The 21739-nt window shown below is 48.1% G+C and overlaps 2 protein-coding genes across 4 annotated transcripts; one reads left to right on the forward strand and one right to left on the reverse strand.

Moving 5' to 3' along the window:
• LOC118778836 (tetraspanin-14-like) lies at positions 1-8853 on the forward strand. Of its 3 annotated transcripts, none has more exons than XM_036530594.1 (9): positions 1-244; positions 3815-3914; positions 4260-4310; positions 6191-6337; positions 6619-6789; positions 7144-7269; positions 7537-7584; positions 7832-7945; positions 8425-8853. In XM_036530594.1, exons 2-9 carry the CDS (start codon positions 3828-3830, stop codon positions 8488-8490), a joined length of 810 nt encoding a protein of 269 aa, XP_036386487.1. In that variant the 5' UTR covers positions 1-244; positions 3815-3827; the 3' UTR covers positions 8491-8853. The 3 variants fall into 3 exon arrangements, with proteins under 3 accessions (XP_036386487.1, XP_036386504.1, XP_036386496.1); XM_036530603.1 differs by lacking the exon at positions 1-244 and adding an exon at positions 258-345; XM_036530611.1 differs by lacking the exon at positions 7537-7584.
• Positions 8854-12112: 3259 nt separating this feature from the next.
• Positions 12113-20609, reverse strand: LOC118791434 (SH2 domain-containing protein 4B-like). Its single transcript, XM_036548799.1, has 8 exons — positions 20444-20609; positions 18718-18877; positions 18175-18322; positions 14492-14630; positions 14094-14310; positions 13708-13835; positions 12985-13205; positions 12113-12558 (listed from the first exon to the last, which is right to left on the reverse strand). Exons 1-8 carry the CDS (start codon positions 20607-20609, stop codon positions 12469-12471), a joined length of 1269 nt encoding a protein of 422 aa, XP_036404692.1. The 3' UTR covers positions 12113-12468.
• Between the last annotated feature and the right edge of the window lie 1130 nt (positions 20610-21739).

Raw genomic sequence — 21739 nt, forward strand, 5'->3', positions numbered from 1 at the left:
CGCCCAGTCGTCAAACATGCCATCTGGCGGAAACGATGCGTTCTACAGTGACGGTAATCAGCTCGAACAGGGGTTGCGATAACAGGAAATAATGGAACACATGTCGGACGCGGGTCTCCTTCACGCTGTGTAACAGCGAGCAGCCCGCTAGCTGCCTTTAGGCGATACAGCTTTCAGTTTCTGTGCTCGCATTGAACACGCCTTTTACACACACCGGACGGAAACGAACACACACCAAACAAAGGTGAGTCGCGGCGGTGGGAAAGGGTTTATAAACTAAGAAGAAACACAGTCCAATGTTTACGGCGAGTGGAATTAGGAAAATCATCGGAGTTATCCTGATCGGTGAGCGGATGGACGTTTCCTCTTATATCTTCAGAAGACCTTGCAAGCTATTGTTAACTGCCGATAGCTGGAAAGCTGCATATTGGTGTGCGTTTCATAGTGCTGTGGCAGTTTGTATTATGTCGGTTAATTTTTCATTATCAACGATGTAAAGTTCTTTAATACCGTGTTTCCAGTGCGCCACGGTAATTTAAACTTTTCTGGGCGATTCGAACTTTAATGTGCGTGAGGTTGGGTATCTGGCGTACTGCCCAGGTCTTGCCTGCGGACTTTGGAAGTGTTCAGTGTTTAAAGGAGCTTTATCATGGAGCTGTAATGGGTGCCTTTTGTATCTAATATCCGGCTGCACCACTCAGCAGTTTTATGTGCTACTTTGCGTTGTGGTAACACGGATATAGGTGGATATTTTGTGAAACCAGGTGGTGTTGCGGTGGGTTGTCATTCTGGCTCCACGCTTTTGCCAGCTGGTGGACCGACTGCGATTTCATCCTAATTTAGGTTACGGCACAAAACTGTGCGGTTGTAGCCCTCACCTTACCCCACAGTCTCTAAACTGAAAATTTGGGTTTTGCATATCCAGCTCTCTTCTAAAACGGTGTTTCTCAAACCTTTCAATCCAGAAATTGGTTTATTCTTCATTGTTTGCGAACACAGCTCAAGAAAGAAAGAAAGAAACCAAACAACTAACTGACTAAATAAACTTCGTCTCGGAAATCGTACGTAGCCATGTCCCTCTCACTGGTGTTGTCCTTATTTCATGCATCTTGTTTTGCTAAAAGGGGAACTAACTTTCGTTTGGGGGGGCTGTCTTGAGGGGCAGATGGTCTCCTCCCTTGAACCAGTGCCAGCGTGTGGGCCAGGAGATTACAAACATTGGGCCAGAATAACAGTGTGGAGGGTTGCTGACCTGGAATATTGACTGAAAGATTCACCTAACCATCAGTCAGTAAAGGAGTGAGCTGTTTAAAGTTGTTTAAAGTTTTATGAGACCAAGGAAATGAAAAAGCTGACACTGGCAGGGCTTCTACAGACAGGACACACACTGGGGGTAAATTATTGGCTTTTCAGGGGGAAACGCAGACAGCTGTTAATAGAATAGACACAAAGACAGCAGAGACTAATGCAATGCAGTGATTACAGGAGACTCAGGATTTCCTGGCAAATACACACCTGTGTGAACAGGGACTCAGATTGTGAGATTTAGAAAGTAATGTACGCATGTCCACTGGCAGTGATGCAGAGAGTGGATGCTGTATTTGAAGCCTAGCTGTGTGATTAAAAACATGGAGATCAGCTTTTATGTTGTAAGGAAGTTGCAAGAATGGACAGGCATGAATATTAGTCACTAATATTATCAGGATCATGAGCATGGCTTTATCGTCAGAATGAAGCAGACAGTAATTATGGTGTTCATTAGCTGTATGAAGTCATTGTCCTCCATGTTAATTTAGTGATGTCACAGAACAGTGTCCTCTTACAGTGACTGGCTTATTGTCTTTCAGTGTGAAAACCATACTGAGAAACACTGTATCCAGTAACTGTACATGAATATCATGATTTTATTCCATATAAATATGGATTTATTCAGTATAAACATAGCTTTGTTCCATATTAACACTGGATTGTACAGAAGCATTTAGACAGGGGTTCTCACCCTTTTCCCCATGTTCATTCCATTGAATTATTGTCATTTAGCAGGCACTCTTACCCAGAGCCACTTACATGGGTTACAATTTTTACATGGTATCAATTTATACAGCTGGATATTTATTGAGTCAATTCTGTCCCTTGCCCAAGAGTTCAGCAGCAGTGCCTCAGCGGGGAATTGACCCGGTAACCTTTCCTAGCACTGCTCCTTGCCACTGTGCTACACTGCCACCCAATTCACCAGCACATCAGTGGTTCCGAACACCACAGTGACCTGGTCTGTCCTGATCTTTGTGGCAGACACACTGTGACGTGCAGAAGTGGTCACTACAGGGCCTTGATCCTGGTTCACTTCCGTGGGAGGCTGAATACCAAGCAGTCTTTTTCATGTCTCAGCAGGGAGTTGAAAGCACAATCATCCGGTGTCAGGATGCACACACCCTTATCTGAGTTCAGTGTTGGGTTCACTGACTCACTGGACTCAGCTGTTGGCGTGAATCAGAGTGACTCAGAGGTCACGCCCACAGTGCGAGTGGTCATGTCCCTGAGCTGGCGGAGGGGTGAGAAGATGTATGTGCCTGGGGTGTGAGTGCATTCCCCGTGTCTGCCCGGGCTGGCCTGTGCACGGCTGTGCCAGGAACGAGCACACAGTGTGCTGCTGCCTCCACAGGAAACGACTGTTTCACAACTGCAGTGAGGTTAACCCTATGGGTGGTGGGGTGTCTGGGTTAGCATTGCTGTTGCCTTGGTTTAGCACTGTGTGTAGCCTCAAGCTAGCATTGCTATAGTTTCAGAGTAGCACTGTTATTGTGTTGGTTCTGCACTGTTAGAGCCTTGGTAAGCACTGCTATAGCCTCTGTGTAGCAGTGTTTTAGCCTCAGGTTCACGCTGTTTTAGCCTCGGGTTATAGTGCATGGCCTTTGTCAGAAAGTGTGTCAGCGTCTGAGGGAGGAAACAGACCAGAGGAGGACCTGCAGATACTGACTGCAGAACACAGTGATGCCACAGGGACTCCTGTGGCTGTTCCACTCCTCAACCACAGGAAATCGCAGAGTGCAAACTGCTGACTGCGACATGTAGCAGCACAGTCAGACCACCTCAACCACCACTTGCACCAGCACAGAGCACCCCCGAATACCGCACACACCAGCACAGAGCACCCCCGAACACCGCACGCACCAGCACAGAGCACCCCCGGACACCGCACGCACCAGCACAGAGCACCCCCGGACACCGCACGCACCAGCACAGAGCACCCCCGAACACCGCACGCACCAGCACAGAACACCCCCAAACACTGCACACACCAGCACAGAGCACCCCCAAACACTGCACACACCAGCACAGAGCACCCCCGAACACCGCACGTACCAGCACAGAGCACCCCCGAACACCGCACGCACCAGCACAGAACACCCCGAACATACACAAGCACAGACGGGAGAAACATTAGCTAATAAAAACTTAAAAACTTCAATACACTTGTGCGCACCAAATACATTGGAAATGTTGCTTTGAATGGTTTGGCTCCCTAAATCACCATCTTTTCAGGTTATAAAGGATTGTCAGAATGTTGTCACTTGGATTGAAATTTGTTTTTGTTGAAGAGTTATGAATTTTATTTTTTCCCCAAATGTTAATGCTTAGTAAAAATACATGTCAACTGTTTTTCTTCTTAATCTCAAAAACCTGATGGCACCTAAACAATCCCCTTTCTGTGGGGCCCTGAGTGGAAGTAACAGGAGGTAATTTCAGTAATGATGCCTTCGGGTGGTGTTTTCACAGCGGCGTGTCTCTGATCTCTCTCTCTCTCTCTCCTCAGCACACACGGCGAGATGCACTATTACCGCTATGAGAGTGAAGCTGCTGAGGTCAGCTGCTGCTACAAATACATGATGTTCAGCTACAACATCATCTTCTGGGTGAGAGCTCTCAGTATGCCACCTTCTCGCCCTTTCACCGTCCACTTCAGTTCCTCTGGTACAGTTTAACGTCAGCGCGGTGCAGTGTATCAGTTTGGACAGTGTGGTACGGTGTAATACAATTAGTTATACTGTAAGTGAGCTGTCTGTGTGCAGTGTTATTTCAGTGTAATATTATTTTGTGCAGTGTAACTCCATTGGTGTCTTGTATGGTGTTACTGTAGTGTAATATTTGTGTCTTGGTGTAGTACAGATACATACACATGAACACTCTCTCAAGTGCACCCACACATGCACATGCCTTATCTCTCTATGCTCTGTTTGACCAGCTGTTTTTCCTTCCAGTTGGCGGGCGTGGCGTTTATTGGAATTGGCTTCTGGGCCTGGAGTGAGAAGGTGAGTTTGAAGGCTCTTAGCTAATGAATTTAATGTGTTCCAGAATTACATGTGCATGTGTGTGTGAGAGAGAGTGAGCGTGTGTATGTATGTGTGTGTGTGGGTGCGTGCGTGTGCATGTGTGTGAGAGAGAGAGAGTGTGTGTGTGTGTGTGTGTATGTGTGAGAGAGTGAGTGATTGTGTGTGTGAGAGAGTGATTGATTATGTGTGTGTGCGTGTGTGTGTGAGAGAGTGAGTGATTATGTGTGTGTGCGTGTGTGTGTGAGAGAGTGAGTGATTGTCTGTGATGGTGTGTTTGTGTGTGTGTGTGTGTGTGTGTGAGAGAGAGTGAGTGATTGTCTGTGTGTGTGTGTGTGTGTATGTGTGTATGTGTGTGTGTGTGTGTGTGTGTAAGCTTTGCCTCTGTTCTCCCCAATGCTCCCTGCTGTTTTTGGCCTTCACTGAATTTCCTCCAGATTGCAGGCCTGTATCTCCCCTGCTGCTGCTTCTTCTGTTCCTGATCTGAAGAGATTAAGAGCCTGAAATTTCTCCCTAGTAGCTCAGTGGTCAGAAGGTTTGCTTTGGGAGGTTGCTGTAGTGTGAGAAACAGAAGCACACCAGCCTGTGCCACCTACCTGTGTCTGTGCTGCAGTCTCCTCAGATCTGATCACAGATTGGGAGTTAAAGCCCTTTTCTGTCACACTGATAGTGACAGAACCTTTAAGTGACATTTTCACTCATTTAATGATTCTACAAAGGCTCACATGTTCTACAGAAGCATTTACATTACATGCATTTAGCAGATGCTCAGATCCAGAGCAATTTCCAGCACATCATAACTATTACTTAAATGCATAGACACTTATCAGTTGTGTTTCTCATTTCTTGCCTGTATTAAAGTGTGTACGCCCGGTTGTGTTACCCTGAGAAACATTGTGGGTGATATTCTCAGCCTGTCTGCAGTGTAACGGGTAACATGTCATATATGAGCTGAGTCACTGAGTCTGCTGGTGATGAGTGTGTTAGTACAGACGGGGAATGCGTGTGTCTCACTCTCACACGCATCACCTTGGAAACCTGAGGCATTTCCATCTTGGAGCAAGATTAGTTTCCTCTGAATTTTAACTGTAGTTGGATGTCACTGGATGGCTGATCAAAACACACTCTGCACTTGCATAACGCACTTTGAAAAGTGCGCAGTGATGGGCAGGAAGTGCAGAAGTGTTGCAGCAATATTGTGAAATGCGTTGATGTGCCAGTGAAGGTTAGGGGCAGGACCGAGCCCTGCTGTGCGTCAGAGAGGCGGGAGAGAGGCACAAGTTTCACCACTTCCTTACAGTTTGGATAAAATCAGCTGAGTAAACTGAGATAACCACAAAATTCTGCTGAACTTTGTGGAAATAAACAATTCTACCAGAACTCATGGGGGTAGTTGTGAATAAAACATCTTTATTCCAACAAATGAACAGTGTGAAGGCCTGCCTTTAGTCTGAATGACTGCTTTAATGTGTTGTAGAAAAATTTCTGTGCATTTCTGGCAGAAATCTGAGACTGTGTTCCACTCCTCCCTTAAAGAATTACTGAAGAGGGCCATCTTGGCCTTGCCCTAATTATGCCTTCCAGTTCATTCCAGAGATGTTCCAGATGTTGGTGCTGAGTTTGGGGTCAGTGCTGGCCACTGCAGTGTCTCCTCAAACCACACAAGGTCACATCTGTTGTCACTACTATTTTCCTGCGCTCAAATGGGGGTGCCCCATTTTTTTTGTTTCTTAGTTTTGTTTACAGGTGTAACTGTAAAGACTTTCACCATATGTTAGTACTATGAATATGTTTGCTCTCCAACCCCACCTGGTAATCTCAGAGAAGTGTCAAAGGATGCTCGTGCTTGCTTTCTCCACCAGGGGGTGCTGTTGGACCTGACACAGGTGACCCGGCTCCATGGCTTTGACCCGGTGTGGTTGGTGCTGGCGGTGGGCGTGGTTGCTTTCATCCTTGGCTTCGCAGGCTGTGTGGGGGCACTGAGGGAGAACATCTGCCTGCTGAAGTTTGTGAGTGAACCCCAAAACCCACAACTGCAACCCACCTAAACCCACACCTGCAACCCCCAAAACCCACACCTGCAACCCCCAAAACCCACACCTGCAACCCCAAAAAAACCCATACCTGCTCCGTATCATTAAGGATTAACTCTCTGTCTTACCTGTACTGTTTGAGTAAAGGCTACCTGTCTGTCTTACCTCTAGTGTTTCATTAAGAGTTACCTGTCTGTCTTACCTGTAGTGTTTGATTAGGGGTTACCTGTATATTTTACCTGTAGCGTGTCTCTCAGTTCTCAGGTCTGATCTGCGTCATCCTCTTCCTGGAGCTGACTGTGGCTGTGCTGGCATTCGTCTTTAAGGACCAGGTGCGGGAGTGGATCAACGACTTCTTCCTGGTCAACATCAAAGCCTACAGAGATGACATCGACCTGCAGAACCTCATGGACTCACTGCAGAGACTGGTGAGAAAAAGACAATGTCCCACACCTACAACCAGAGCCCCATGCATAGTGACCTCACAGCCACACCTACAGCCAGAGCCCCACCCACAGTGACCTCACAGCCACACCTACAGCCAGAGCCCTGCCCACATTGGCCTCACAGGCAGATCTCCAGGGTGAAAGAGCTCCCCCTGCAGGCTGCTGCTTGCACTTAGATTTACGTTTACATTTACATTTACATTTATTTGGCACACTTTTATCCAAAGCGACTTACAAGAGAGTACAACACAAGCGAAAACCGTACACAGCATCACAATATTAGAAGTGCTGCTTGACCGAGTTTCAGTGCTTATAGTTAGCTCTCTGTTCCCACAGAATCAATGCTGTGGTGCAGAGGATCCAGATGACTGGGACATGAATGTGTACTTCAACTGCAGCAAAGACAACCCCAGCAGAGAGCGCTGTGGAGTCCCCTTCTCCTGCTGCCTCAGTGACCCTGCTGTGAGCCTCAATCCCATCCCTGTCCGTCATTCCGTCTGTCCTCTATCTGTCAGTCCATCTGTCCCCTGTCTGTCCTCTGTCTGTCTGTGTCTGTATGTTACTGACATGCGTGTGCATGCCTGTGTCTTCAGGATCACAGACAGGGGGTAGTGATGTAGTATTACAGACATGGGGCAGTAGTGTAGTATTTGTGTTTCATTTCGGTACTCATGTACAGTTTGCTCTGAATACACTGATGTCCTGACCCCTCCTCTCTCTCTCTGTCAGGATAATGTGGTTAACACACAGTGTGGCTATGATGTCAGAGTAAAGGGGGTAAGATCCAGCAAGCTACCACTCATCTCCTCACCTGTCTCCCCTCACATGTTCCAGTCTCACATGTTCCAGTCTCACCTGTTCCAGTCTCACCTGTTCCAGTCTCACCTGTTCCAGTCTCACCTGTTTCAGTCACACCTGTCACAGTCACACCTGTCACAGTCACACCTCTGACCCTCTTGCAGGTCCCCATGTGTGTGTGGTGTGTGTCCTGCTGTATCTAACCTGTCCTGCACCTGTCTCTCAGGAGGACCAGAGTAAGGTCATCTACACCCGCGGCTGCATCAAGGCCATGGAGCAGTGGCTGCCCAGGAACATCTACATAGTGGCGGGAGTCTTCATCGCCATCTCCCTGCTGCAGGTGCACTGAGGGCTATCAGCAGGGGGAGGGCTCCTATTGTCTCATTGGTCAGCGCTAGGGCAGAGTTTCAGTGTGTCTGGAGTCAGTACAGGAGCTGATTGGGTGCTGTTAGTGGGTATTATAATGCTTTGCCTGATGGTTAGGGCCAGACCCAGGCTTTATTCCTGATAAAGCAGTGCTAGCAGCACAATGCAGGTATCTGCCTCATATAGTTACATTAATTTACGTTACATACAGTTCCAGCAGCTCTCTGCTGATAGCACAGAAAGATATACAGTATGTGTTGCACAAGAGAAGGAACCGTAACACTGTCTTTTTTCAGAACAGTTTAAGAATGTAATAGTCAGTCCTGTTGCAGCTTTCACAGTGGGAGAGGACAACAGCAATCCTTATAAATAATTAGAAAGGGAAATGTTTCCTTTGTGGGGAGTATTTGTGACTGAACTGTCTTTCTCTCTCACTCACTCTCTCCTGGTCAGATGGTGGGGCTGTACCTGGCTCGAAATCTGGTGGACGAAATCCGAAAGGTCCGCTACCACTACTGAGGCGGGGCTCCAACCACGAGGGCGTGGTCTGGACTCCTCCAACTGCTTACATCATCATCAAGCCTGCTTACATCGGAGCCATGAGACGACCCTCACCACATGTGTGTGTACAGACATTCTTAATGTGTGCTTGTGTGTCTGTGTGTGTGTGTGCGTGCGTGTATGTGTTTTATACTCTCATCATCAGATAGGAAGTGATGCCTGATGTTCTGCTTTGTTGTGGGTGAAAGAGTCCCAGCATGCACTGCAGGTCCAGCCCTTCCCCCAGGTCCCTTCAGGGTGCCATACTGTTCCCAGCAGCAGGCCTGTAGCTCTGCTCCTCCTGGGTCCTGCCTTATGCTCACAGACTGAGAGCCTTTTCGTATGTAGACAGTTTTTGCACTGTGTTTCAATTTGTAATTATTTCTAAAGTATGTAAATAAAATATTTGTTCTTTATGCAATGGTAAAAATTGTTAATGCAGATATTCAAGAAAGTCTGATCTTCTTTATCTGTCTTTCACATTCACAGTGTAATATTCTTATTAATAATTAATAATTCATTCTGAGATTGCAGGATAATCTCTGACTTCCCAGGCATTAATGATCATTAATTTCCCCTTGAAGAGCTCAAACAACACACTAACACTAAAGTTGCTTTTTGCCTTTTATTAACCTTTAAAAACTTGTGCTTTAGAGCCTCCTGGTGTCTGCATCAGCAAACTGCAGAACCATATAAAATACTAAGCAAATAGACTGCAACCACGCACAGAACGGACTATTTGAGGCTTACTTATTTCTGGCGGAAGTTTTGGCACAGAGTTCATAAAGTACATTAACAAATGAATAAAACCTTAACTAAAAATGAGCTCATGTTATAGATTAATTTTGTGACTGTTTACATGATCCAGCAGCACATGCAGAAACAGCACTGCTTCACACCCCTTTTTCACCCCAGACCTCTGTCCCCCAGTACCTTCTGCCCACGCACGTTTCCCACAATGCAGCAGGGGGAGTGCCTGGCAGGCACGGCCACCCCTGTCCCACCAAATGAAGCTCCCAGTCAGTGCTGGCAGAGGAAAAAGCAGAGTTCGAACCGGGGCTGCAGTGCTGAACCTGGGCTCAGACCAAGCGTACAAATTCCTGGCCACGAGGGGAACCTGTAATCCCTTTATCAAATCTGAAAAAATGTGACACCCCTCTACTTTGCACATGGAGAAGCCAGTATACAGGGCTTTGGCCTTGACCTGTGTCTGTGTTGTGCAGCATGCTACAGCATGTGCTCAGCACACTCAGGGAGTGAAAATGGCAAATTACCAGCTCAAATCACCCTCGCCAGCGTGCACGCTTATAAATATACATCATATGATGTATGAATGTGAAAACTAGCACTCAGAGTAGTGACACCAATATGATGGCAACACAAAATCAGCAATTTAGGTCAGCTAACCTCACACACTGCAGGAAATTAATGCAACCCAAAAATCCCTTAGTTCTTATGTGAAAGCTACCTCTGCACTTTCTCATTGAGTGAAGACTCTGGAAGTTACAGTAAAGACAGTGTTCTGCCTCTCATATCCTCTCGAGTCTTTTTGGGGGGGTTGTAAGGCACTCTCCCACCTGTCCAGAGGGTGGGTTGTTCTGTTTCACCATAATATTTTGGAAGGTAAATCATAAGTAAAAAAGTGAAAGAGTTCTGTTGATTCCTGCACTGAATGTGTCTCCATTTAAACTTCCTGTTTGGAGAAGTGGTGGGAAAATTCGGTAGCGTGGGGTATGGGGCGCCTGTGTCACCTTGGGTAACGAGGCGCAGAGTGATGCAGAAGGTATTTACCGTGTCCAGACACGCCCCTGACTCTCCGCTTCTCCTGCTGCGTCAGTGTCACCTGTGGGCTTTATTCAATGGAAACACGCTCTCTTACAGCAGAGAATCGCACAGGTAAAGCGAAACCCATCCTTTCACGGGCTCCTTTGCGGCTACATTCAGACAGTGCTCAGCTGCATTTGTCGGGCCTTTGTGTGGGTCTGTGGCTCAAGTGGCCTCTTCCTGAACAAAGCGCAGCGGCTGTGTTATTAATGGGCGCCATAGAAACGGTGGCGTGTGTTTACGGTCTCGGTGAGAGACACGCTTTGAGCCGCGAAACTCACGCTCTCTGGTTACACGGAGAAACTGCCATGGAAAAACACCCACAAAGCCACGCTGGGACTCGAAGCGGAGGTGAGGGGGTGAGGGGGGTGAGGAGCAAGGGCCATGGATGCTATTTGATGCTGGAATAACTTGCCAGAATTATTCTTTTCAGTTGAGACCAAGAAACCATGCCAAACTTGACACAGTGCTAGATTAACTGTATAAACAGTAATCTCAATACTGTTTATTTAACCAATTTTATTTTTGTTTTGTTTTTTTTTTTAGAGATAATATCATATAAATAAAGTTAGCTTTTTATATTTTTTATATTTATTTAAGGCTAAATGGCCTCTTCTCATCAGTATGGTAGTTACAGCAGCTGAGGAGGAGCAGGTCAGGGGGATCTCTATATAACTGGCCCTGAATGACAGACACCTGACACTGTTCTGGGATCTTCAGCATAGCTACTGGCAGCTTCCAACTCCCTCCCAACATTAACCACGCCCACTATGATTCCTGAATCATTAACCACGCTCACTCTGATTTCTGCATCATTAACCATACCCACTCCGATTCCTGAATCATTAACCACACCCACTTCCATTCCTTAATCATTAACCTAAATTGCTTAATCAGAATCCACACCCACTCTGATTCCTGAATCAATACACGCCCCCAGCAGAAACGCCCACCCCTATCCTCAGCGAACCAAGGCTGGGATTGAACCTCTGCTTGCAGCGAGCACCTTAACCACTTGGGAGTCACAGTCATTGCTGTTTTTGACGGAGGTGTGACATGGGAACCGTGGGGTTGGTCTGAGGCTGTGTTCTGTGATGGGCCAGTGCAACACACTCACTCAGCAAACAGAAACACCCAAAAGGCCAGGCTATGTTCTGTCATGACTTCACATTTATTGGTTAGTTTATTAGTTCAGCAACTACAAAAATACAGTGCCTCTGATATCACATGGAGAGATGCTTCAGGTGGAGCTGCAGAAGATGTATTTCCTATAGCTGTAAGCATGAGTTAGCAGTTGTCAGTAAGGATTCACTGTAAGTGTATGTGATGAAAACGTGTTCTTTAGCTAACATGACATAGCAGAGCATAACATACTGAACCGAGCACTGCTGAAGCGGGGCACTCAGGACCCCAGCAGGTTGCACTGAGCACCACTCTGAAACAGTAATGGACAGAGCAGTCTGGTAGTAGGAGCTGGTGATTCAGGATGAGAACCAAACTGTGACAGGTCTCACTGAGTATTTATTTCTCTGAGCATTTTCTTTCAATGAAACTGTCTCAGCTCCATGAAGAATGTATACATTTCACTGGAAATATTCTCCCTGGTACAGTCTAGGATCCCCATATTTGATCTGAGTACATTTTAATTAAGATTATCATGTGAACTTTAAATTACTGTATTCATTATGTTGACACATAAATATGTACAAACACATGACTATCATATTAATGAAATTCAAATCTGCCCCCTATATGAAAAGCATATTACCTGCTCAAATCCGCTTAATTGCATTTTAAGTAAATAATATTAAAAAGGCAAAAATATCACACATATCAAATGTGATGAACTGATTTTAATGTATTGGCTGCAATATGACACTTATGCCATAAATAAGAATAGCCGCTAATGAACCAGGAAGCAATGCTGGGGAGCAAAGGGTGTATGGTTTAAAATGTCTGAGTGAGACTGGTGAAGAGGGGGGTCAGTGTATTTGAGAGGAGTGGTGTAGAGGGAGGCAGTCTATTGGATGGGTGTGTGAATTAATTAGGTACAGGGTTAGAGTGAAAGTGTGCAAGGAAATGGGGTGGGGTCAGGGTGAGGGTGTGTGGGGTAACAGTCGGTTTGGAGAGGGGTCACTGAAACAGTCCCCCGTAGTCTGAGGAGCCTCTGTGTTTACAGGACTCCTGCAGGAGCTCTCCTCCTGAAGTGGTGATCACCTCCTCCTACACACACACACACACACACACACGCACACGCACGCACACACACATACACGCACACACACACACACACATTCACACACACACACACACACACACACATACACATACACATACACATACACATACACACACACACACGCACACACACACACATTCACACACAAGGTAGAAACAAATAGACAAGAGCTAAGTCAGTACAAACAGACAGCATCAGTGCAGGCAAATACAGAGAATCAAATCATACCATGCTGAAGGGAAATTAACACCAGAACAGGGATCTTGCATGTAAGAAACTGGCATTTGTCTGTAACCAATCAGGATGACCCTGCCACCCCATATATCTCTGTCATTTATCATCTATAATCTATCATCTATCCTTCAGCATCATATGAAGCTGAAGGTTCAGGCATGGTGGGTGTGGCCTACCCTGTGGAAGTCGATGAGGTCGGCCAGTGTGGCGTGCCGGCTCTGGTCGACGCCCAAGAAGCTGTAGTAGTCTCCCGAGGCGTCGATGAGGAAGTGCTTGAAGCCGCTGGCTGTGCGGTAGGACAGGGTGTACCCCCAAATCCTCTCGCTCACCCTCACCAAGAAGCAGCCTTCCACAGCGTTCATCAGCAGGGCCTCAGACTCCTGCCGCGAGATTATTCCTGCAGAGACAGCACATGAGCACAGTATCTCTCAAAGGAACAGGGGAAGGAGAGAGTGCACAAGAGCACATTACCTCTCCATCAGAGCAGCAGGTGAAATGCTGTACCTGCTCAGAATTGCTCCAAAAATTAGGTTTTTGATTTTCTCATTTTGATGAAAACATGTCAATGTGTCAATGTGTAAAAGTGAAATATATAACTGTAGAAACACTGTCCTTCACTTTTTAAGTCTGTAGAAATCTCTAGGAACTCAGGAACAGAATTTTTTAATGTTTATATTATATTAATATATGTCCACCTCACAGAGATAAAGTGAAAGAAAATGTGTGTTTTATGCGTGTGTCTGTGTGTATGTTTTTTTTTGTGTGTGTGTGTGTGTTCTGACTACACAAATGTGATAATATCCCACACAGATCCTCTTAGTTCAGGGCATTGTGGTAGTTATGTTGAGAGGGAGTGGTTTTTGGAGAGTCATTTTTCACAGACAGACTGCAGTACCCACCGTGGAACCAGGGGGCGATGTTGTTGCTGTTTCTCTCAAAGCCGGCTCTCCTGGGCCTCTGCTCCTCTCGGAACCAGCGCAGGATGGACTCACGGCAGTTTGGGCGGGGGGGTCTCACCCAAGCAGGGCTGAGTGGGTCGCGTAAAGTCAGATCTGCTCCACACCTCCGCTAAACTTCACTCATGCCTCATTATCAGAGATTGCAAGGTTGTAAGTGGTCAGTGTCTGCTGACATTTCTGTCTAAAGTGTGTGCGAGTGTGTGTGTGTGTACCTGTCTGGGAGGGGGTGCACAGCAGTTGTGCTATGTCTGCGGCTCTGTCTTCGGCGGTGTGTTGGGGGGGCGGACCCGCTGAGGGGGGCCGTGGAATGGGGCGGCTCGGAGGGCGTGACCGGGGGTGCGGCAGAGGACGTGGCAGACGGCTCGATCAGGGCGCTGTGTCTGCGGTGCTGTCCCGCCCCGTTCAGGTGCGTCTTCTGGAAGAGGCCGCTGAGACCCGCCACCAGCCCCTTCTCGATGGCGCGCAGAGACTGGCGTTTGTACTCGTCCCGCGCTCGCCTCGCCTTGCTCTTCATCTCCTCATCCGCTGCTTTGGAGCGCCGCACTGACCAATCACAGACATTACCCACAGTCCCTCACACCGAGCAGCCCAGACCTCACATCTGCCTCTCATTCACCCCTCTCCCCATCTCTCCCCATCCTTCCCTCCATCTCTCCCTCATCCCTCTCTCTCTCCCTCTCTCCATCCCTTTCTCATGTCTTCCTCATCTCTCTCCTGTACTCACACTGTTCCTGCCACTCCTTGTCCTCCCTCTCGCTCCTCTTCTCCTCCTGCCGTAGGGAGATGTACAGCTCCTTTGCTCTCCTCTCCTCTGTCCGGCGGATCTCCTCCTCTCCACGCTGCCTCTCCTCCTCCTCACATTTCTGCAGGAGAAAAGAGAAACTGACAATGGTAAAGAGATTGGTAATTATAAAGATGCTGGTAATGATATAACAGCAACGTAGACTTCAAGGAGTACATTGCTTGTATGTCACAGGGCTGCCGATTCCTCCTCCACAACCTCTGGAGGATTTGTTCATTCCTGACAACATACGCGACGCAGCTCCTTATCCAGGCCACAGTGCCATCTCGCCTGGAATACTGCAACACTCTCCTCACAGGCCTCCCAGCCTGCACCACCCAGCCTCTGCAGCTCATTCAGAACGCAGCTGCCCAACTAATCTTCAACCTCTCCAAATTCTCCCATGTTACTCCCCCGCTTAAATCCCTCCACTGGCTTCCTGTCGCAGCTAGGATCAGATTCAAAACACTGACCCTCGCCTTCTCTGCAGTCAACAGGACAGTCCCTACCTGCCTCCAAGACCTCATCCAGGCCTACACACCAGCCCGACCCCTGCGCTCAGCAGCAACTGGATGTCTTGTTCCTTGCACTGACAAAGCGGGAGATTCTCGCTCTACAAGGCAATGACATTTCTCCTACATCGCTCCCCAGTGGTGGAACGAACTCCCTGTCCTGCTACGGACAGCTCCATCACTCCAATCCTTCAGATGTGGTCTGAAGACACATCACTTCAGACTCTACTTGGACTGACCTATCACACAATCAACCCCCCCCCCCCCCCCCCCAACCATATACTTCCCAAGTCCTGTCTGCTGTCATCTTTCAGCTCCCCATCTGGATCAAAATTAGCTAGTCCTGCATCCTCAAACAGACGTTGCTCTCAGCTGAGAACTACTGCCTCATTGTGGAACTGTACACATCCTGTCCCCGTACTGTCGCTATACTTACTGTATGCTTTTGTACGTCACTTTAGATAAAAGCATCTGCTAAATAAATAAATGCAAATGTAAATGATAAAGAGTCTGGTCATGGTGACGATGCTGGTAAGCACCATCTCTGAAGGAGCTCTTTCTCCCCTCACAGATCTCAAAGTGCTTTGTGTAACATAACAGCTACCTTGGTGGTGTCTCTCACTCCCATTTTGCACCAGAATGTCCTTGCAGGTGGAGAGGGATGGCGTCACTCAAACAGGTAAAAAGTGTGGGTTGACTGACAGCCAAAATCCTCCTTTTGCAAGGATGACACTAACCTGACACATACTGTAGAGTTTTATTCCTGTAGAGTTTTATTCTTCTGATAACAGAAAGCCTACTAATGTGCATGTCCAAGAAGCTGAGTTTTTGTTCCATTTATTTAGTGAATTGAAGTCACCTCAGAGTCCCCTGGCACCCCTGCTGTAAGCATTACTTATTTTTGGTCAAATCAGGGTTTCTGAAACGTTGTGTCCTAAATATGCCAGTTTGTTTAAGATCTTTGAATGTGGCCCTGAAGCACCTGTCTCACTACCTGTAGTGGCATGATACACTTGTGCTGTTTACTTGGCAGGTTATCCTTGTTTCCTTTTCACAGACACTACAGTGTGCAGTAGTCTCCCTCTCCCAGCCTAAGTCATACCCTCTATCTGCAGGCTTCAGAGAGCTCTCTGCTTTAAACCATGACAGGGTTTCTAATGATTTCCTGTGTGTATTACAACAGGAAGCCTTTGAAAGCCACTGTGTAGTTCCAGAAGCTTCTGCTGACCTCCCAGGACAGCTGCACAGCAGTGTCTCTGGTGTCTGTCACCCTCCCTGCCCCGAGGGCACGGTCAGTAAATGAGGGTGTAACCTTGCAGTGCAGCCCATATCAGATGCTCGCCAGATTTCCATATTCTGAATAATTAATGATTCAAGGCAAGAAACGCTGGTAATTTGGACTAATTAAGTCCAATTATTGTTCTAATTAAGTAATTAAGAACCAGGGTGAAACCAAAGACAAGCAGCACGGTGTCACTGAGACCACTTCGACTCCAGTACTATACTATGCCATATCTATAGCTCTGATGTACAGTACTATACTACACCATATCTATAGTTCTGATGTATAGTACAATACAGTACCATACCTATAGTTCTGGTGTATGGCATACCATATCTGTATGTTTCTGTATGTGTCTGGTGTTTCATCTCAGCCTTGTCGTACAAAGACGAGGAAAGTTATCAGTGGGAGCTCTAGTTAATAAGGTCCGTTAACAATATTCCCCATTCATTGTATGCTGAAGTTTCAATGCAGGATTTGTTTTGGTGTTGTGCTGGAATGGTACAGACCTTCTTTTGGGAATAGTTGCAATCATAACTTTACAAATATACAATTATAACCTCTGCATGTACAGCACATATTAATTTTAGTCAGTGTGAAACAAAGGGAAGTGGAACAGACAGGAAACCCAAAGATGGAGAGAGACGAATGAATGAAGACTGTGGATGAGTGATCTGATTGGATTAGAGTTGCAATTGCAGGGGTGATGGATTCAGGGAGACGACAGAAAGGCCAGGATCAGTGCAGGAGTCAGATCCACAGCTTCAGTTCACTGAGTCACACACAGGACTCGATTTCAGCTGGACATAGTGAGTCAGTTTCTGCTGGACAGAGTGAGTGTGAGTCACACACAGGTCTCAGTTTCAGCTGGACAGAGTGAGTCAGTTTCTGCTGGACAGAGTGAGTGTGAGTCACACACAGGTCTCAGTTTCAGCTGGACAGAGTGAGTCAGTTTCTGCTGGACAGAGTGAGTGTGAGTCACACACAGGTCTCAGTTTCAGCTGGACAGAGTGAGTCAGTTTCAGCTGGACAGAGTGAGTGTGAGTCACACACAGGTCTCAGTTTCAGCTGGACAGAGTGAGTCAGTTTCTGCTGGACAGAGTGAGTGTGAGTCACACACAGGTCTCAGTTTCAGCTGGACAGAGTGAGTCAGTTTCAGCTGGACAGAGTGAGTGTGAGTCACACACAGGTCTCAGTTTCAGCTGGACAGAGTGAGTCAGTTTCTGCTGGACAGAGTGAGTGTGAGTCACACACAGGTCTCAGTTTCAGCTGGACAGAGTGAGTCAGTTTCTGCTGGACAGAGTGAGTGTGAGTCAGACACAGGACTTGGTTTCAGCACCCAGGCGGCTGATGGTTTTCAGAAGTGCGTCTCTCCTCTCTCTGTTCAGATGGGAGAGAATGGGTTTTGAAAAAGCTGCTGAAACATTAATGACTCAGTGCTTTACCTGCCGGCCAGAGAGGTGCTGAGGGGAGGAGTTACACACAGGAAGGAAGAGGTCTTTAATGATTCAGAACCTGAACACAGCTGAACAGAGCTGAACACCCTTCTCTTTGTCTCTCACTCTTTTTCCTCATTCAGAAACACTCTCTCTCATACACTCTCTGTCTCACTTTCTGTCTCTCTTTTTCACACACACACACACACACACACACACGCACGCACGCACACACACACACACACACACAAACACACACACACACACTCACACCTCGGGCATGTCTCAGATTATGTGGTTCTGATTCATGTCATTGTGATGACATTGTGATGTTAGTGTGATGTCAGGACTTCGGCATGTCTCAAACAGTTCCAACACTGCAGAGACCACGCCCACCTTTAGCTCCTCCCTGATGCGATCCTCTTCCTGTTTGGCTGCTTTCCTGTCCTCTGTTTCCTCCCTCCATTTTCCCGCTACAAAGCGAGCTTTCTCCTTCGCCATGGCATCACGGAACTTCTGCTCGATTTCCGCCTCTTTCACCCGCCTCCACATGGGGTGTCAGGAGAGGGGGATGGGGGGAAGGGGATAGAGAGGAGGGTGACAGAAGTTGTTAATAAACTGGGCCCTCAGAATGATTCTGTCCATCATTCAATCAATCAAATTTTGGTATCAAGGATCTTTAGAGTGAGAGGGTGGTGTAGCTGGAGAGTGATGGAGAGTGACAGAATGAGAGAGCGATAGAATGAGAAAGTGACGGAGTGATAGAGATGGGTGCAGTTGGGGAGTGATATAATGAGACGGATGGAGTAATGGAGAGTGGTACAGTAAGGGAGTGATACAATGAGAGAGAGAGAGTGATGGAGTGATAGAATAAGAGGGGGAGAATGATGGAGTGATAGAAAGAGCTGCAGACGGTGAGAGCGGCTCCTCTCTGCTCACCACAGCTCTTGCGCCTCCTGCTGAGCTTGCCTCCTGGCTCTCTCTGCCATCAGCTCCTCCACAATCTCCTCAAAGGGCCGATCCCCCGGCGCCTCCCCCATCACCCACACCCACACCTCCCCATCCTCTCCCAGCAGCCACTGGATCCCCCGCCCACCACCTGCACAGAGACACACAGATACACACTGTCACCTACACAAATACACACTGTCACCTGCGCAGAGACACACTGTCACCTACACAGAGACACACAGAGACACACTGTCACCTGCGCAGAGACACACAGAGACACACTGTCACCTGCACAGAGACACACTGTCACTTACACAGAGACACACAGAGACACACTGTCACCTGCGCAGAGAGACACTGTCACCTACACAGAGACACACAGAGACACACTGTCACCTACACAGAGACACACAGATACACACCGTCACCTACACAAATACACACTGTCACCTGCGCAGAGACACACAGAGACACACTGTCACCTACACAGAGACACACCGTCACCTACACAGAGACACACAGAGACACACTGTCACCTACACAGATACACACTGTCACGTGCGCAGAGACACACAGAGACACACTGTCACGTGCGCAGAGACACACAGAGACACACTGTCACCTGCGCAGAGACACACTGTCACCTGCGCAGAGACACACAGAGACACACTGTCACCTACACAGAGACACACTGTCACCTACACAGAGACACACTTTCACCTGCACGGAGACACACAGAGACACACTGTCACCTACACAGAGACACACAGAGACACACCGTCACCTACACAAATACACACTGTCACCTGCGCAGAGACACACAGAGACACACTGTCACCTACACAGAGACACACCGTCACCTACACAGAGACACACAGAGACACACTGTCACCTACACAGATACACACTGTCACGTGCGCAGAGACACACAGAGACACACTGTCACCTACACAGAGACACACAGAGACACACTGTCACCTGCACAGAGACACACAGAGACACACCGTCACCTGCGCAGGGACACAGAGACACACTGTCACCTGCACAGAGACACACAGAGACACACTGTCACCTGCACGGAGACACACTGTCACTTGTGCAGAGACATAGTGGCCTGTGCCGCCAGACAGTGCAACCTGCAAAAGCTGTGGGTGGGTCTGTAAAGGTATATGACAGGCTGTAACAGGTGATTAGAGCCAGCAGAAGGTGACCTGGAAGCTTGCATGTTTGTCCCCAGAGATGAAAACCTGGCAAAAGCACTGCTCCTTCAGATGTGCATGCCATTCAAACTTGAGCAGTTTGAACCAGGGACAAGGCTGCAGCTCTGGCTGGTGTGTGTTGATGGGCTTTAGTTCCAATGCAGATCTTTTTTTATTATCTTTTTTATTCTCTGATCTTTAAATCATCTGAGCTCATTCTAATCCCTGACCCTCTTACATCAGCTTATCCACACACCATACAAATCACAGAATTTGTGCCTCACTGATTACAAATCCTGCATCTTGTTATCACTGCTTGCAGTCCCAAAACAACACTACCATTCGGGCCTCTCTGGCTCCTTTCCTTTTCACCTGTGCACCCCTGTCTCCCCCTATGCCACACCCTCCACACCTATGTCCACCTCCTACCTCCATCCACCCCTGTCTCCCCCAGCCCCCTGTAAACAGTGACTGGATGCAGTACCTGACCCGTGGCAGTAGGGGGCGGTACTCACTTTTCTCCATACGGTCGGGTGGGCTGGAGTCCTGGCTCTCCCGCTCGTTCCAGCGCCGGACCTGCTCCTGCCGGATCTTGTAGAAGAGAATCTGCTTTTGCTCTTCGTTGAGCTCGGCCAGCAGGTCCGGCTCAATCACCATGTCCTGGAGGATCTGCTGCATCATTCTGCCGGTGTGGGCAAACTCTGGTGGAACCGCAGAGAACGGCAGAGAAGTGCGAGTGGCCTCCCCACCTGCCCTGCTAACTCAGCTGGAACCCCTGTGTACCCCTTATTCCACCCCACACTCCACCACCCACCCCTGGTGTCTGCAGTCTTGTGGATGCCTGCCTGCTCCTCAGTTCATTCCAGGAGTTTGGTTGCAGGTGTGGAACACTCTAACTAGTCACTGAGTCTCTGCAGGAGGCACAGATTGAGTCTGAGTCTCTGCTCTTTTCTCTCATCACTGCTGCCCCCGTCTCCTCTTCCCCAGTTCCCCAAAAACGTCTCCTCTTCCTCCTCCTCCTGCCTCTGCTCCTTCTCTTCCGCTCTGCTCTGTCCGTTCTCTCAGGTTTCCTCTCCGTCACCAGCTGTCTGCCTCTCTCCTTCTCTCTCCCTCGTTCCCTCCCCCCTCTGCAGGTTTTATTTACGCCCCCCCCACCTCCCCCGCCCCCTCTCCCTCTCTCTGTCTCCTGCAGTGTCGTTCGCAGCACAGGTGTGCCTGACAGGCAGGTGCAGCTGACAGCCAGTCCTTGCGCAGCTCTGAAGGTATCTCAGGTGTGTGAGAGAGAGCGTGTGTGGCTGTTTGTGGGTCTTTTTTGCAGTTATGTGTGTGTGGGGGGGTTTATGTATGTGTGTGTGTGAGTGTGTGTGTGTGTGTGTGTGTGTGTTAGAAATGTGTGGTCTTAATGAAAGAGTGTGTGTAATGTGTGGTGCATTAGTGTTTGTGTGAGTGTGTGAGTGTGTGTGTATGCGTGTGTGCATGTGTGTGTGTGTGTGCGCGCGCGCGTTTGTGTGTGTTAGTTTGAGTGTGTGTGTGTGTGTGTGTGTGTGTGAGTGCGAGTGTGTGTGTGCATTATGTGCCGGCTTGCGCATGTTTGTTATCTGATCTCCCAGTGGAAGACGAGTCTTATACTGTCTCTCTACCATGTTGACAACAGCGAGAGAAACTTAATCTCACAAGGTTTCCACAGACCCTTACCCAGCACCACACACACCAGTCAGACCCTTACCCAACACAACACACCAACCAGACCCTTACCCAGCACCACACACACCAGCCAGACCATTACCCAACACCACACACACCAGCCAGAC

Source organism: Megalops cyprinoides, chromosome 1, assembly GCF_013368585.1.
Source record: "Megalops cyprinoides isolate fMegCyp1 chromosome 1, fMegCyp1.pri, whole genome shotgun sequence".
In the NCBI taxonomy this organism is placed as follows: domain Eukaryota; kingdom Metazoa; phylum Chordata; class Actinopteri; order Elopiformes; family Megalopidae; genus Megalops; species Megalops cyprinoides.